At 37.0% G+C, this 16636-nt stretch overlaps 1 protein-coding gene and 1 long non-coding RNA gene across 5 annotated transcripts; one reads left to right on the top strand and one right to left on the bottom strand.

Moving 5' to 3' along the window:
- Positions 1-5955: 5955 nt before the first annotated feature.
- LOC18446184 (desmethyl-deoxy-podophyllotoxin synthase) lies at positions 5956-7404 on the bottom strand. The gene is given in 3 exon segments (XM_020674834.2): positions 5956-6350; positions 6352-6620; positions 7050-7404. Coding segments are annotated over 3 exon segments (789 nt in total). The 5' UTR covers positions 7230-7404; the 3' UTR covers positions 5956-6010.
- A 3535-nt stretch (positions 7405-10939) lies between these two features.
- Positions 10940-15022, top strand: LOC148780044 (uncharacterized). 4 transcript variants are annotated; one of them, XR_016043140.1, is made up of 3 exons: positions 10940-11365; positions 12698-12913; positions 14481-15022. It is a non-coding gene; the product is annotated as an uncharacterized LOC148780044 (long non-coding RNA). The 4 variants fall into 4 exon arrangements; XR_016043139.1 differs by having other exon boundaries at positions 10943-11365; positions 12722-12996; XR_016043141.1 differs by having other exon boundaries at positions 10954-11365; positions 12698-12996.
- The last annotated feature ends 1614 nt before the right edge of the window (positions 15023-16636 follow it).

The raw sequence follows: 16636 nt of genomic DNA, 5'->3' as shown, positions 1-16636 counted from the left end.
CTGCCATCGCAGTCAAGGGGGAAGAGAAGACAGAAAGACAGGGGCGACAATTAAGCTTTCCACTTGGGAAACGGCTCAGCCTACCATCCCAGTCAAGAGAGAGAAGGCAAGAGAAAGAAAGAGGGAAAATAAATAAGAAGACAGGGAAGAGAAAAAAGAAGAGAGAGAAAGGAAAGAAGAAGAGAAAAATGAAAGAAAGAGCAGAGAAGAAAGGAAAATAAGAAGAGAGAGAAAAGGAAAGAAGAAGAAAAAGAAAAGGAAAGCAGAAAGAAGAGAGAGGAAGAGCAGAGAGAAAGAGAGAAGGTCGGGGACGACCAGTGAGCCTACCGTATCGAAGAGGAGAGAAAGAAGATAGATGGTAAAGACGGCGGCTAAGCCCGCCACTTGGGAAAGGGCTCAGGCTGTTGTCTCAGCCATAAGAGGAGACAAGAGAGAAGAGAAATGATAGGGGCGGTGGCTGAGCCCGCCACTTGGGAAATGGCTTACGTTGCCGTCTCAGTCAGGAGAGAGGAGACAGAAGAGAGAGAAGAGAGATGAAGAAAACAGCGGCTGAGTCCAGCACTTGGGAAAAAGCTCAGGCTGCCATCTCAACCAAGAGAGAGAAAAAAAGAGGGAAAGAGAAGAAGAGTGAGAAAGAGAGGAGGAGAGAGAAAGGAGAAGGAAAGAAGATAGAGAAGAAGAGAGAGAAAGAGAAGAGGAGAGAGAATATTACCTCAATGAGTCCCAAGGGTACCAACCAAAATTTTCCTTCTCCTCTCTTTCTTCTCCAAGAAGGGAAACCATGACCCAAAGATTTAATAGAAGCTAAAAGTTTTCAATTAATCAAAAGGTCCTTTAAATGTTTACATCACGTGCATTTATAGAGGAGTCATCCAAATATGGGTGGATGCCCAATAGTTGACTTAATTGTTAAAAACTGTCATTTAAAAGAATTAACTAAAAATAAGAAAATAGGAGAAAAATGACAATTTTTCCCCTTGCCCACAATTCCTGAAATTTTGATTTAGTCCCTGTCATGGCCATGTAACTCTTGCAATCTTACGTGGCCTGTTCGGGGTCTTTTCGGCCTCTGTCCGGCCAAATAATATTGCTCTCTTGATCAGCTCGGGGAAACGGTCATTTTGGTATGCATCTTGAGATGTAGATCGGGGTTTTAGGCCGCGATCTTGACATGGGAAAAACATGAGAAACATGTGATATTTGATTCAAGCTTACGTCTGTTTCCTACTATTTTTCTTTGATTTCTTTGGTGCATATTAACGAGCATGTCGTCATGAACATTTGGCAACGAACATGGCTCGATTTGGTGCCCAAATGACTATTTTCCAAATTAGGTATCTTGGCTGGAATTTGCTTTCTAGTGACCGAAAAGTGCAGCAACTTTATCCCTATTGTGCGAAAAATCCAATCATCTATCACGTACGAGGTTTGGCTCGGGTGAAGCCCTTGACGTTGTGGTCATAATGGGTCTGATTTCAAGCCGATCCGACATGCGTACGTCGTGATGTGTCCGCTTGATCAAGGAGCGCGCTTGCTGAAAATTTTGAAATTTAACTTCCAATCGTGATCTTCTTTCAAAATTTATGTCTGCTCAGTCCACACCATGGAGCGTGCCATATATCAAATCGATCGGGTTGACGAGACAAACATGCCTCCAAAATTAAATTTGGGCTCATTTCGACTCAAGACGAAGAAGTTACGAGTGCCCAAAGTTGAGCCCGTAATCAATAAACTCAATTTCCATTAATAGAAATTGGTTCACTGTGGGTGCACCAGAATAGCGTTACCTACCCGTTTTAGGTAAATTTACAATAACTTAGTTCAAAAAAGTATGATCAAGCTGAAACATGGACCCTGGGGGTTTTCAAATGTTCCAGATCCAATGGCTGTGGTCTCATGATAGTTTGACATACTGGTGATAGGGTTGTAGTTATAAGGTTCATTTTCAACACGCGAGAGACTAAATTTTGAAAAATGTTTTTTGCATTAGCACTGCCTTAAACTCATTGGATCGTGACGCAACTTGACAGGTGTTCTTAAGAGACCCTTAGCCACATTTTTTGAGTATTATTCTTGGTCCATTTTGAGACTGTCATAAATTTCACTTTGAATCAGGGCTTATTCACCTACGGCTTCCGTAGTCCACAAGTATTTTGGTACCTGCGAACCTAGGTCGCAAATTGTTCTCTTCTTATTTGAACCAAGAATACAAGTGTTGAAAAATACCCTCAAACAACAGGAAAGGTATCAGGCTCGAGGCCTCAATAACCAGAGGGATTCACAAGAAACTATACTGGAAGGATAAATCCGACCCGGATGAATCTCGAAAGATCCTCCTAGAGATCGATAAAAAGAGAGAGAGAAGAGGGAGAATGATAATGACGAGAGATAAGATGAGACGAAAGATGAGAGAAGAGAAGAAAAGAGCGAGAGAGGCAGAGAGAGAGAGAGAGAAAGAGAGAGAGAGAGAGAGAGAGGGAGGTTGAGAAGAAAAAGAAAAGAAGAAGAACAAGAGAAGAAAAAGAGCAGAGAGGAAGAGCAAGAGAGTAGAGAGATACAAAGAGAAGAGAAGAGAAGAGAGAAAGAAGAAAGAGAAGAGAAGAAGAAGAGAAGAGAGAGCGAAGAAGAAGAAGAGAAGAAAATGATGAAAAGAGAAGAAGAAGAGAATAAGCAGAGAGAGAAGGAGAGAAGTAGACTGGATACCTAGGTGGATGAGGTGGTTCTTGAACCCTCCGGCTAGGTGCGCTCCCCGGGTGACTTGAAGGTGCTTTAGAGAGGACATGGACCTTTGGATGAGAGGCTAGGGTGTAAGGTTGAGTTAGGCTAGGTGTAGTGGCTAAGGGGTATAATGTAGTGGGCTAAGGGGTATGGTGTAGACTTGGTGTGATGGGCTAAGGAGTATGATAGTTTGGTTACGAATGGTGTATGGACTAGGTTGAGTAGGGTAGTAGAGACTAAGGACTAAGGTAGGGTGGTGTGGACTAAGGACTAGGGTAGGGTGGTATGGACTATGGACTAGGGTAGGGTAGTATAGACTAGGGTCTAGGGTAAGGTAGTATAGACTAGGGACTATGGTAGGTGGTATGAACTATGGTCCAAGGTTTGGGTAGGGTGGTCCAAGGTTTGGGTAGGGTAGTCCAAGGGCAATCTCTCATGGGTAAATGTTTCTCTTTCCTCTCTCTTAGGGTGAGAATGAAGGCAAAATGCGAGAAAGAAGCTAATATGAAGCACTTACTTAAAAAATTACATTCGGTTACAAATGAGAGATAATGGACTTATATAGTACTTGCCCCAAACATGGGTGGATGAAGAAATCTAAATAAAATTACTCAAAATTACATATTTTTTAAATTAAAATTGATTCTCTCTTTTGGAGCAAATTGGTCATTTTTCCCCCTCATAACTTTCTTCGAAATAACCAAATCATCTCAAAAAGGGGCTTCTTGCCTTGCCTGTCATTTGGGGCTTTTTCTGGCACCATCCAGGAATCTTTCGGACAATCAATTATCGAAAAAACAATTGTCATACTGATAAGATCATTTTGATGTCCATTGTTAAGGTTGTGTCGGAGTTTTGAGATTGTTCTCAAAATCCTGCCAAACCCATAAACTTATGATTTTGAATCTTCAATCTAGCTCATACCTTATTGTTTCCATCCATTTTCTTTATCGCATATCAAAGGGAAGGTTATCATGATCATTCTGTAATAAAAATCTCTTGATTTTTATGCCAAATGATCACTTTCTAAATTGGGGAGGTAGTCAGAAAATGAGATTTCGGCCCCTGACAAATATGCCTTATTGGACTTGAATAGGGTGCCTTCCGATCCTTGATCATGTGTAAAGTTTACCTCAACTCGAAGATCTTCGTACCACAATTGCAACGGACCTATTCTCGAAGTCATTCGATGCCGGATCTTTGAGATATGACCATTCGAATGGGTGAGTTTTCTTCTTTAAAAATCTTGCAAAGCGTGAGTTTTGAGATGCCATTTCTCTCTACGCATTCTCTCAATCCAATTATCGACTCAAGTCATATCTTATATCAAAATGTGTAGCTCGATGAGATCTACCATGTGTCTGAATTTAGACTCAATTGGGCTCCAGATGAGTGAGTTATGAGCTTTAGAAATCAATCATAAAATTGGAAGAGCAGTTGTAAATAGTATAAAACCCATCCTATTTGGGTAAGTTGGCCATGAGATGGTCCATAAGCGTTCAAACGAGCTGAAAATTAGTATCTGGAGGTTTTTGGGCCTTCTGGATTCAATGGCTGTGGTCTGGTACTCATCGAAGACACTAGCAGTACAGCTCCAAGGTACTTTTCAGTATGATAAAAGGTGGTTCTAATGTAAATTTCGTCCTGATCAGCTTTACCTTGATCGGATTGAGACAAAACTTTGAGAGCACTTAAAACATTGAACACCATCTTTTCAAGGCTTTTGAGGTCCATCTGCCACCATTTCAAATCCTTTCAAAATTTGGCTTATTTTGATCAAGGTTTCCATAGTCTACAGACATTTTAATTCCTGGGGTTCTAGGTCACCACCAGCTTCTTTATTATTCGCATTGGGGAACAAACCTGTCAAAAATGCCCTACAATACTGCCCTCTCACATCCACTCTCACTGGCAGTGTGGCCGTCAGTGCTCACACCAAAGGTGGCCTGAAGGCCACCCAACGCACGCATCACCGTAGAGGTTGGAACCATAGTAGTCGGACCCTCTCGCACCCCCTAGGTCGACCCCAAGGTCGTCTGTATCACTCATATGCATGTTGTACACACACATGTGCCCACCACCTCCTCGAGTTCCAAGGGACGACATCGGAACCACAACCCTCCTTGCTCCCAAAATATGCCCATCCATCTAGCCCATGCCCCTACCTTAAGGCTGGAGGCACCTATCACCTGGTATGCTCTGGTGCACCCACTTGTCTCCCCTTTAATGGAGGCCGTAAGCTCAAGGAAGCTAAGAATAGGGTTTGGGACACCATTGGAGGTCATCGAAAAGGCTCGGGAGGGCCATCATGCTGCCAAAATTTCGTCAGCCCCCAACCACCCAAGACGATAAAAGGTGAGCATGTGCCAACCACTGTATTAAACGGACTTGAGAGTTAGTTTTCCCCATATCTGCGGCAAAGCGATCAAATCCCTTATTACGCATCCCACCTTACCCACCAACTCCATACATAATGAAGGGTTGGATGCATTGCACGCCTTCACTCGGTGAGGAGGGGTAGTTCTACCGGATAATTAAGAGGGGAACAAAGGTCAAGCTCGCACATGGGGTCGGGTGACCAAAAAATTGAAGGCCCAATTCAAGGGTGAAGAAAAGAAGAGCATGATAGGTGATATCGCTCCTCAAACCAAAGACATGAGTTCCTTAGAAGAGTGAAACCCTTCCTCCCTCTTACCTCTGTCAATGCCAATAATGCTGAAGAGGCTTGTCACATAGTGCAAGTCAAAGAAATTGCTTAGGGAATTGTAAGGCCGGTGATCTACAAGATTCAAAGAATGATCGAGGGCAAAACCAAGCCCACCAAGGAACCAGTCTGACATCAATGACCCCATCAAGCAGAACATGCCAAGCAAGTGGTTGTTCAATTTGTTGAGCCCAAACCCACTCAACTTGAACCTGTGACGGTCCAGGCCCCCAAAGAAGATCCACCCGAGAGTTTTCTTTTTTTATTTCAATATGAACATGTTAATTATTGTTAACTAAATGGTTATGAGCTTCCCTTCTTAGATTTATTTTCCTTCACATTCTTTTTCTTTGTGTATATATAAGCTTGGATGGATTTTCCTTTTTTTTATTTTTATTTTTTTTCCTTTCTTTTTTTTTTTGTGGGTGGAGTAACAAATTTCAAAGCTTTTACATCGTAAAATCCCTGTATTTTCCTTTTTGGTAAGTTTGACACCATACCGCAAGGCCTTACATTACTCTGTCAAGTTCTAGTAGACCGAAAGCTTTAGGTTTATTCATGCGACAATCTTCTATTACAAATTCATTGCTATGAAATCCTACTGCTTATAAACAAAGGAATTGGGATTAGAACCAGGTCACGCTTCCTTGACGCTGTTATCCCACAGCTCTCACTCATATCCATCTCCTCTGGTTTCATTCCTTTGGGTAGTTTCCAATCAAAGTAGTAAAGAAGTTGGGCAAAAACAAGTTCTGCAGTAGCCATACTGAATAAGGCACCGGGGCACCCCCTTCTACCTCCCCCAAAGGGGATGAAATCGAAATATTGCCCCTTATAATCCACCAAACCATCAGAAAACCTCTCGGGCTCGAACTTCTCTGGATTTTTTAAGTAGTCTCGATGTCTTCCAATGGCCCAAGCATTTAGTTTTGGTTGGTATTACATAACCTTCTAATGAGCATGTCTTCATGGATTCTCTTGGGATCAATAACGGGAGAGGAGCATTTAAAATGAGTGTCTCCTTAAGTACTAACTTCAAGTACTCTAAGACCTGCCCCTCTCCCACTCTTTCTTTTCCTTTAAGCGCATGCCTTACTTCCTTCTGGACTTTTTCCATCACCTGTGGGTTATTCATAAGTTCTGCCATTGCCCATCCCAAGGTTGAAGATGAGGTCTCAATCCCAGCAATAAACATGTCCTGATAAAGCAAAATTTGACATACTTAGCATATCTTGGAGCTAATCTATGGGACATAAGTCATATTAAAATTTAGTGTGTTGTAAAGCATCTTAATCATAAAGACTAATTGAAATAAAAGGGCCAAATGTCCTTGGTTGGATTACAACAAAGCTTTCATACCATTCATTTTCATTATCTAACAGAATTGACCATGAAAATTTTGCTAGAAAGTTCAAATCTGAATTAAAACGTGACAAAATTTGATGGAAATTCCGATTCTAAAGTAAAGAAAGGGGGTACCAAATTTATACAGAACATATATTTGTCGTTTTGACATTTGATCGTGTTGTCGGCAGTTCTCCATCAAATTTGGGGTATCGGAGTATCTTCATGTCAACCCTATGTAGCTCAAATTTCATATTAGAGGAGAAGTTATAGTAATGCTTACCAAGATGATTGCCTTGATATTGTCTCTGGTTAGTTGCACGGCACCATCACCTTCCTTTTGAAGCCGCAGGAGGACATTCACCAAGTCCCCTTGCTCATCCTCATGCCCTTTGCCATTCATTTCATGCTCCTCTATTACCTTATCGAAGAAGCTGTCGAGTTTCTTGTGAACCTTCTTCATTCTTGCCCTAGTACCTGATAGAATGCTGATAAATCCCAATGGGGGATACAAGGCTTCTATAGCAAATGCACTGCTTACCTCAATCACCTTCTGATGATCTCTCTAAACTCGTCACCGACATATTTCCTGCCCAAGGCCAGTCTCTCTACTACACAACTGACAACTGAGAAAATTCTGTGTGTGAGATTCACAGGAGTATGAGAAACCTCCATGATTGACCCCACGAAATGGGTGGTCTCCTCCTCTCTAACAAAGCTAAATGATTGTACGCGTTTTGCACTAAGCAACTCCATGATGCAAATCTTGCGAACCGCCCTCCAATATGGGCCATATGGGCACATGGTGATGTTTTTTCAATTATAGGCAATACTCTTGGCACTCGACATTGCCGGCTGACTAGCAAAGACAAGGTTGTACGTCTTCAATACCTTTTCAAGTGAACGGATGTGTTTTTGGTGAAAAAAAGTATGGTATAAGACCATGGGATACGATCATTTATCTTTGGTACAAAGAGGTCATGATTCTTGATGACCAATAAATTTAAAATCAGATGGTTGGGGATGTGCCATTGAATAAACTCAAAGGTTAAAAGAAAATTTCTTGATGAAACAAATATGAAGCTTTAGAATCTTACATCTAATGGTTTAGAGGATTGTTAGCTCCTTGTACCGAAGGAAAATAGTTCTATATTCCTTTATTATTAAAATTGGGGTTTAACTTTACGTTACCTGACTGCGTGAAGGATCATGAAAGTGGCATAAAATACTCTCATAATTTATTTTGTTATCCCATTGATGCTCTATCTACTGCTTATATGGCAACTACCACAATGACACAGAGGATGCAATGCAAAATGGAAGGGTCATGTTAAAATGAGCGTGTTTGGCATAGCTCATATATACTCGCTCGGAGCTACTTGGTGAAGGTTTTTTCTATGTGAAATTTTCGGGGTTCACTTAAGATCATACGATGATCATTTTTAAAGAAATAAATATAAATTTTAAGTTATAAGCAATTTATGTGACTGGTATCCGTTCAATCGTAAAGTACTTTTTAGGCTCATACAGTGCTTTCGATTTTTCTTATGTTTTTTTCAAGGTTTTCTTGCCAGGTTAATGCTCCCACTAAAGCATAATATCTTTTTCCATGTTTTCCACTCTTCTCTTAAACTCTCACTTGCAAAAAAATATAAAAAAGGATTTCAAATAAAATAAAATCGTCAAAATACACCTAAAAGTTTTAGAGATATTTTTGTTAGTTTTTTAATAAATATTTTTTAATGTTTTACTTTTGGTGTGCCCTATTGGTACTTTGCAAAATTCATATTCATATGATTTTAAAAAAAAAACAATCAAAGATGAAATACTTTGACATGGCAGATATAGATTATATGGTCCGTGGTTCACTTATGACATTTTGAGACAAGTCACCTTAGTCGTTCATTTAAATTGGGTGAACGGAAGTATATAACATGCATAAGGCAAGGAAGTATAGAATGTTTTCCCATATATTTAATCTCCACAGCTTCTCCTCTTCAACGATTCCAAGGGCTTGTTTGGTTTGTATGAAAACTTGCATCATGAAACAATTTTCATGTGAAACATACAGTTACACACGTTTGGTTCGTGCGTAAAGCAGATGAAAACTTGTCCCACAGGAAAAGATTTTACTACCAAAAGAAGCAAATGGTGCAAAAAGTAAACCTCACCACAAAAGGTGGGAGTAAGTTCCCAAAGATCCATTACTCATACGGATTTGAAAAAATACGAAAATGAATAGTGATTTCGCTTATCCTCATCACCGTTCAAAGTTCATTGCATAGTCATGATTATCCAGTAGTATTTTATTTTTTATTTTTTTTTCTACAAATCGGAATGACTTGAAATTTGGAGAGTTTGTTTATAAAAAATAGGAGAATCTTTGAAAAATATTAAAAAAATATTTTGCATGAATAAATTGACGAAAATACCCCTGAAAAATTTTAGGGGTATTTTGGTCTTTTTTCATTACAGGAAATTATTTTGTTATATTTTTTATTAGATGCACATCACTAAGATATACACACAGTCCAATTTTCAAATCATTTCGATTTGTAAAAAAAATGAAAAATAAAACACTACCGGAATACCGAGACCATGCGATGAACTTTGGACGGTGATGAGGGTAGGCCAAATCACTGTTCATTTTACCTATAAGCATTGGGAATAATTTTCCTATGAAGATACTACAAAATTCTTATAGATGAAAATGAACAGTGATTTCACTTACCCTCATCACCATCTAAACTTCATTGTACGGTCACGGTTGTCCGATAATGTTTCAATTTTTATTTGTTTTTTCTAATCGAAATGATCTGAAATTTGGAACATGGGTACAACTTAGTGGTGCGCACCTAATAAAAATATGAAAAAAATAATTTGTAAAATATAAAATGATTAAAATATATTTTTTTTCATATTTTTATTAGGTGCGCCTCACTAAGATATACACACGCTTCAAATTTCTAGTAATTTAGATTTATATCGAAAAAAAAGTGAAAAATGAAACACTACCGGATAACTGTGATCGTGAGATGAAATTTGCATGGTGATGAGGGTAGGCGAAATCACTGTTCATTTTCGCCTATAAGCGTTGGGAAGAGTTTTCTAATATATATATATATATATATATTGGACGGTCACAGTTACGGTTGTTCGACCGTATTTTAATTTTAATGTTTCTTCTACAAATCAGAATGATTTGAAATTTAGAGCGTGTGTATATCTTAGTGAGGCGCACCTAATAAAAATATCAAAAAAAATAATTCATAAAACAAAATTGATCAAAATACCCCTGAAACCTTTCTGTGGTATTTTCTCAATTTATTTCATGTAAAATATTTTTTTGATATTTTTCATAAATTCACATATGTTTTATGAATATATACTTCAAATTTCAGATCATTCCGATTCGTAGAAAATAAATAAAAAATAAAATACTACTAGACATCTGTGATCGTTAGATCAGCCCAAATTCGATCTAGGCCGTTTGGCGTTTACTGTAGCGATACATAAATCGGCGTACCGTAGCCTCCTCCCTATATATATATATTTGATATTTTTTCGTAAATTCGCCTATGTTTTATGAATATAAGCTCCAAATTTCAAATCATTCCGATTTGTAGAAAACAAATGAAAAATAAAATACTACCGGACATCTGTGATTGTCAGATCGGCCCAGATTCGATTTGGGTCGTTCGACGTTTACTATAGCGGTACATGAATCGGTGAACCATAGCAGCGTACTATAGCATTTTATATATATATATATATATATATATAGAAAATGCTGAGATTTGCCCACTAGTTCATATGAGCATATGAGCGCAACGGCCCAGATTCTCAGATTGAATATAGGCCGATCTGACGATCACGGCCTCATTTTGTGTTTGAATTTTAATTTTTTTTTATAAATCCAAAATAACTTGAAAATTTAGGTCCACATTCTTCTCATCAATGAACATTTAATAAAACTAATTCGTAAAAATTAAATTAACCAAAATACCCTTAAAACATTGTAGAGATATTTTATTCAATTTATTTCTTACAAATTATTGTTTTGATATTTTTTTGTGAGCTATTGAACTCATATAAACGCATATATTCGTATGAGTTAACGAGCCAATCCCAACATTTACTTTTATATATATACATATATACAAACACACGCGCTGCGAGAAAGCAGAGTGTTTTGGCCTCCCCCATATCCATCGTCCGTTTATGTTAAAGGCAAACTGAGGGCCTCATCCACTTTAAAAGCCCAACGCGCGAAAACGAAAAGCTTCAAACCGACGGGAGTACCAGAGCTACCCTCTCCTCCCGCGTGCTCTGTGAATCAGAGATTTCCTCTGCGAAGCTCCTTCTCTCTCCCTCATCTTCGGCTCTCCTGGCGGCTACATGCTTCCTCTCTCAATAATTTGGTTTGTGTCATTTGTGTGAAGGTTTGGTTTGTTGTTGGAGAGATTGGGAGCCATGTTGAGGAGCCAAGTAAACCCTAATGCACGAAGATTTGCATATAATTCTTCGTTGCCAGTTGCTACTTCTCTGCACCAAAAATGTCGGTCATCTCCATTGCTATCAGTTAGTCTCATACTCGTGGTACTCTCTCTCTCTCTCTCTCTCTCTCTCTCTTTCTCTCTCTCTACTTCTTTTAATTAACGATTACATTTTTTTGTTTTCTTCCCTTGATGCCAAAGCTTAGCTTTTTGCCTGCTAAGTAAGAAATTTTTTTTTTTTCTGGATTTTCAGAGTGCATTCCTTTTTATTGGCTACTCTTATAGGAATTCAGGTTTGCATCAGTATTCTAAATTGCATTGGATCTTACACCCATCTTCATATGATTCTATAAGTAGATCTATTCAACTGGAACCACAGTAATGTGGCTCATTGTCACTGCTGGCATATCAAGGAACACACTGATAAACATTTTGAGGAAAATCGAGGACGACTCAGGATTAGGGCACTGAAAACAGTGAGGAACCAAAGTTTTATTTGATTTATAGTCTGTAAATCACCAAAAAATCTTAAATTTGATTTGAAATTTTTATTTTATAAGTAAAATAAAACCCCATATCCCTGCTGAAATTTCAGCTCTTTTTCCCCTCATTTTTCATTGCAGAAATCACCTGCATCTATCCTCATTTGTATGCTTTCTTTGTTCGATCAAAGCCACAATCTCTGAATAAACGACAATCCTAAATCAAGAATAAAACCCTTTTTTTAAAAAAAAATCAACTCAAAATTTATAGTAGATCTCAAATTGAAGAGTTTCAATAAAACCCCTATGTTTTTCCCTAATAAATTACCAAAAATAGGATAGAAAATCAATCATAAAAAGGGGAAGAGAAAACTACATATGGGAGGGACAAGTTTTGGTTGGGTTAATAATAAATTAGGTGATTTCAATTTATCACAATGAAATCGAACCCTTATCGCGAATAAACACATTTTTTTCTTTAATGTCTAAATTAATGCCAAAGTTTGTGATTAGTTCTCAAAATAGAATTTGTAAATGAAGGCCTCTGTTTCATAGTGCTAGATGCAAAATAAGTGAGCAGAAAAAAAAAATACTCACTAATCACTACAGAATGATGCTTAAAAAGGTATATGTGGGAGAGAATATTTTTTAGGACATTGTGCATTCATTTGAAAGAGATCATTGCCATCAATGTTTTGGATTTTTAGAATACAAACAGTAATTTGGTGAGCCTTTTTGTCTTATACCTCATTGCATTTAATGGACAATAGTTCTCATTTTTTTTTCTTTTTTTTCTGTTTTGGAGTATTCATGTTTGATCTTATTTATATTTTTAATTAATAAAATCCATCAAGTAGTTGTTGTTAATTAGCTAAATTTTCTAGGTTGTTATTACTATCATTAGCATTTCTTTTCGAATAGAATTTAGTGTTTTTTACCTTCGTTTATTTTAGGGGCATGGAATTGTTCATTTTCAGACTCTTTGCTTCGAGTCCAGTAGTTAGTCTTGAATACGTGGGGACAGAGACTACCACATACAATTCGTGTTTGCTTTTGCTCAAGATTCCAGTTGGCTGAACAATCACAAACGAAGGATAGTGTGTACAAGCTATTACTAAAACTTATGCCAAAGACATGGTTCAATATGTGGAGGACATGATCTGAATTTTGTAAGATTGTGTTTGCTTGCTTATGTTTTGGCTGGTTCAATGATCATATTTTTATTGCTGCTGATTTCTTGGCCAAGGATGCAGTATGTATTTCTTTCAATCTTCAGTGCACCCACCTCTTTATTTTGGCACTTTTTTTTCGGCAGGTTTCAAATCCAGGGAGACTAATATTAGTAATGCAGCTAAATTGAAGTGAATATGGGGATTATTTATTGGGGCATTTTCACTTAATGGTAACTTTTTAGTGGATCATGCTCTAGTTTGGATCTTATGATGGAGCTTTAGGGTTCACTTTTGGGTTCTCTGAAGTATTTTTTATAGTGGATCATGCACTGCTTTGGACCCTGAGATCCAAATTTTCTCTTCTCCTTTTTTTTGTCGTTTTAGTTTTTGGTTTTTGCTTAAGTATTGTTCAATTTTTTTAATGGAGTTATTTCATTGATAATTGATCATAGTGATTGGATCATACACTAGAATAGGTGTTAAGAGTAAAATTAAGAATTTTTGCAAGCTGATATGGTGTGCATTATGTTTATTTTAAGCTTTTTACAACATGTATTTTGTAATTTGTACTATAAGTTGGAGATCTTTTCCAGTTTGGGTTTTGAGAGGACATTTTATAGTTCTTCTCCAGGTTTCTTGCATGGTTGTTCTGTTGCTTGTAAATGTGTAAATGGATTTCAGTGGAAATTTGTGTGTTGAATTATTATCACTATTATTATTTGCATGGGTACGAATTATTATTTGCAATATTTGTTGAAGGCGACAATCTTAACAGCTCTTGTGCTGATTTTATTTTTTCTGAAAAAAATTAGCTATTTTTTACTTTTGTAGCTCTTCCTGAATTTTAATGAGTTGGGAAATGGATGTAGAAGATTAGGGTTTGTGGCATGTATTATAGCATTTGATGAAGTGAATTCATGTTGTGTTATTGCAGGTTGTAAGAGGCTTTTTGTAAGTGAATACTGGTTACATATTTATTATTAATTTGGTCCTTTATAGTTCTTCACTGGATCATCTGATTTTTGGTCTTCTATTTTCCTTTACCATCATTGAGATGTTCTCCAAGTTTCTAATTGTGCATTTCAATGATGTGTGGATTCTCTTGTTGCTTCAATACTTGCACGTCTACTTGTGTTTTTGGCCGATGATTTCTCTTAGTATTCTTGGGTTTTTATAAAGCATATCTGAAGACAGTGACATGTATTTGTTTCCCTAATACGATTATTCAAACCAAGTTTGAGAAATTTAATAATATTCATGCAGCTGATTACAATGGGGAACATACATCTTAATAATGTATCAGGGAATACTTCCCAGCAGGGTGGTATGGTCGAATGTAAAAAATAGTGGTGGTGTGCATTTTCATGGTATAAAAAACAACATCACAACCATTAACATATGCTGCTTTAAATTTTCATAGAAGGCTAGATTATATCAATTACACTTTAGTCTTGTTATGATTTTTTTATGGATTATATCAATTACACTTTAGTAATGCTCTAAATTGTTTTAGTATTCATTGTTGCGTTATTTTTTTCAATTGACATTCGGTTTTGTAATGTAGTGGGAGGACATCCACCAGCACAGAGCTCTTGAGAGATAGTATCTGGTCCAAGGACTGGGATTTGGCCACGGAGGTATTAGGTTACCTATCGAAGTATTGTTCAATCCCATTAGAGGAACCTCAGGATGACAATGCGAATGATGATGTACTTGGTGACATTGGAGAGAGTAGCTCCCAATCGGAAGATCAGATCCCGACATATTTGCATCGAGGATTTTTTAAAGGATTTTTTGTATTAACTAATTTTTTTGAACTTTGAAGATATGTAAAAACCTGTTTTTGTAGTTGACTTTGGGTGTTATGTGAATATTCAATGAATTTTGCGGGCATGTAAAAGACCTATTTATGAGGCATGTAAAGGAATTGACTAATTTTTTGAATTTTGGAGATATGTAAATACCCCTTTTTGTAGTTGACTTTGGGGGTTATGTGAATATTGGATATTCATGTAATTTATTGGGCATGTAAAGGATCTTTATGGGAGCATGTAAAGGACCTCTTTATGAGGTATCTAGAGAATCCATTTGGTGATTTTTTTTCAACATATGTGTGACATATCTTTCTTTTCCATGTATGTCATTAACGTGTGCAATATGGGTTTACTTGGATAGTGAATGCATTTATATCCCCACAGTTCTCACTTTATTTTATTTTTTATGTTGATACATTTTCACCTTTTATCATGCTAGAAGGCGTGCAGAATAGCTATATAACCATCACATACTTACTTTGGATAACCAGCTCTCTCTCATAGGCCTCAGATTTGAATGATCTCTCTCTTTTTTTTTTTTTCTCTCTCTCTCTCATCTCAACCAAATAAATGAGCTTGTATTGTTTCATTGTAGTTAGTAACCAGATCTCTCTCTCTCTCTCTCTCTCTCTCTCTCTCTTTCTCTCATTCGTCTCAACCAAATAAATGAGTTTATGTTGTTTCTTTGTAGTTGATAATCAGATCTCTTTCTCTTTGTTTATGTGTGTCTCGAAAAAAACAAAAATGACATAAACTGAATAATTCTAGAAATTGAGAATTTCATTCACAAAAAATAACCATTAATTAAACAACAACCAATTACAATCATTTATAAATTGTTAGAAAGATACAAGCAGGTTAAACACCTCATGAAATAGGAGAAAACCATATACAAATAAACTTCAAAAAATGTAACCTAATTGAGCTGACTTAACCACCAAGTAATTTATTTTTTTTTGCTTTTTCATATTTTACTTTTCCATTCGAATAATGCAGCAAATGCCATCCCCTTTGAGCATGTTTTCAAAAGTCTTATTGATATCTAAGAATGAGACTGAATGTGTAATGAACTTCTCCATGTGATGTGTACCTTCTTCATGTATTTGTCGACAATGAATGGAAGATCAGAATGTGGTTTATAGTTTCCAAAAAATGCTCTTTTGAGAGTTCTTTCGTTGAGCACATTCGTGAGGTGTGTCTTGAACACATCATCCTTGTGAAGAACCCCAAAAGTACAATTACACTACATCCTTCTTCATGTATTTGTCAACAAATATGCAGTATTTAGAAGACATTTAAGAAAGAAAGAAAGAAATGTGTCATAAATAGCACATATCAAACAAGCACTGGAAGCACAAATTAGCAACAGGCAAAAGGGTACGAGAAAAGGATAAACAATTTCCAAAAGATCTACAACTTAGAGAACCAAATGGTCATAAAAGAAAGTCAACATATATGTATCTAAAATGTATAGCCACAAACAGAATCTTCATGAGTTGTATTGATGACTCTGACAGAGTCACAGTTTCAATCTATAGGCATCGAGTGTACAGTAAATATGCAGCCTATTCCAAATATCACGATAGATGCAATTTTGAACAAGGAGCCACAACCTATGTACCAATTATACCAAGTCATCATCAATTCTATGTGGCCATTTGGAAGCACTTTAGAAATTCAAAGAGAAATAAAATACTCAATTACACTTTTCATTAATAGCTGTTTTATACTGTAATAAAAAGAGAAACAAATAATATCATCATCATCATCCAAACCTTATCCCAATTGTTTGGGGTTGGCTAGAAGACATAATGTACTCTCGAGAAGAAAATAATACTCACAACTTCAATCACCGCATATTGTTCAATAAAAACATTAACTGCATTACTAATATTAGTTTCCCTGG

The sequence above is a fragment of the Amborella trichopoda genome, chromosome 10 (assembly GCF_054954075.1).
Source record: "Amborella trichopoda isolate Santa Cruz 75 chromosome 10, AtrichopodaSantaCruz75HAP2 v2.0, whole genome shotgun sequence".
In the NCBI taxonomy this organism is placed as follows: domain Eukaryota; kingdom Viridiplantae; phylum Streptophyta; class Magnoliopsida; order Amborellales; family Amborellaceae; genus Amborella; species Amborella trichopoda.
Note: the sequence above shows the minus strand (reverse complement) of the source record. Positions and strands in the feature narration are given on the sequence as shown.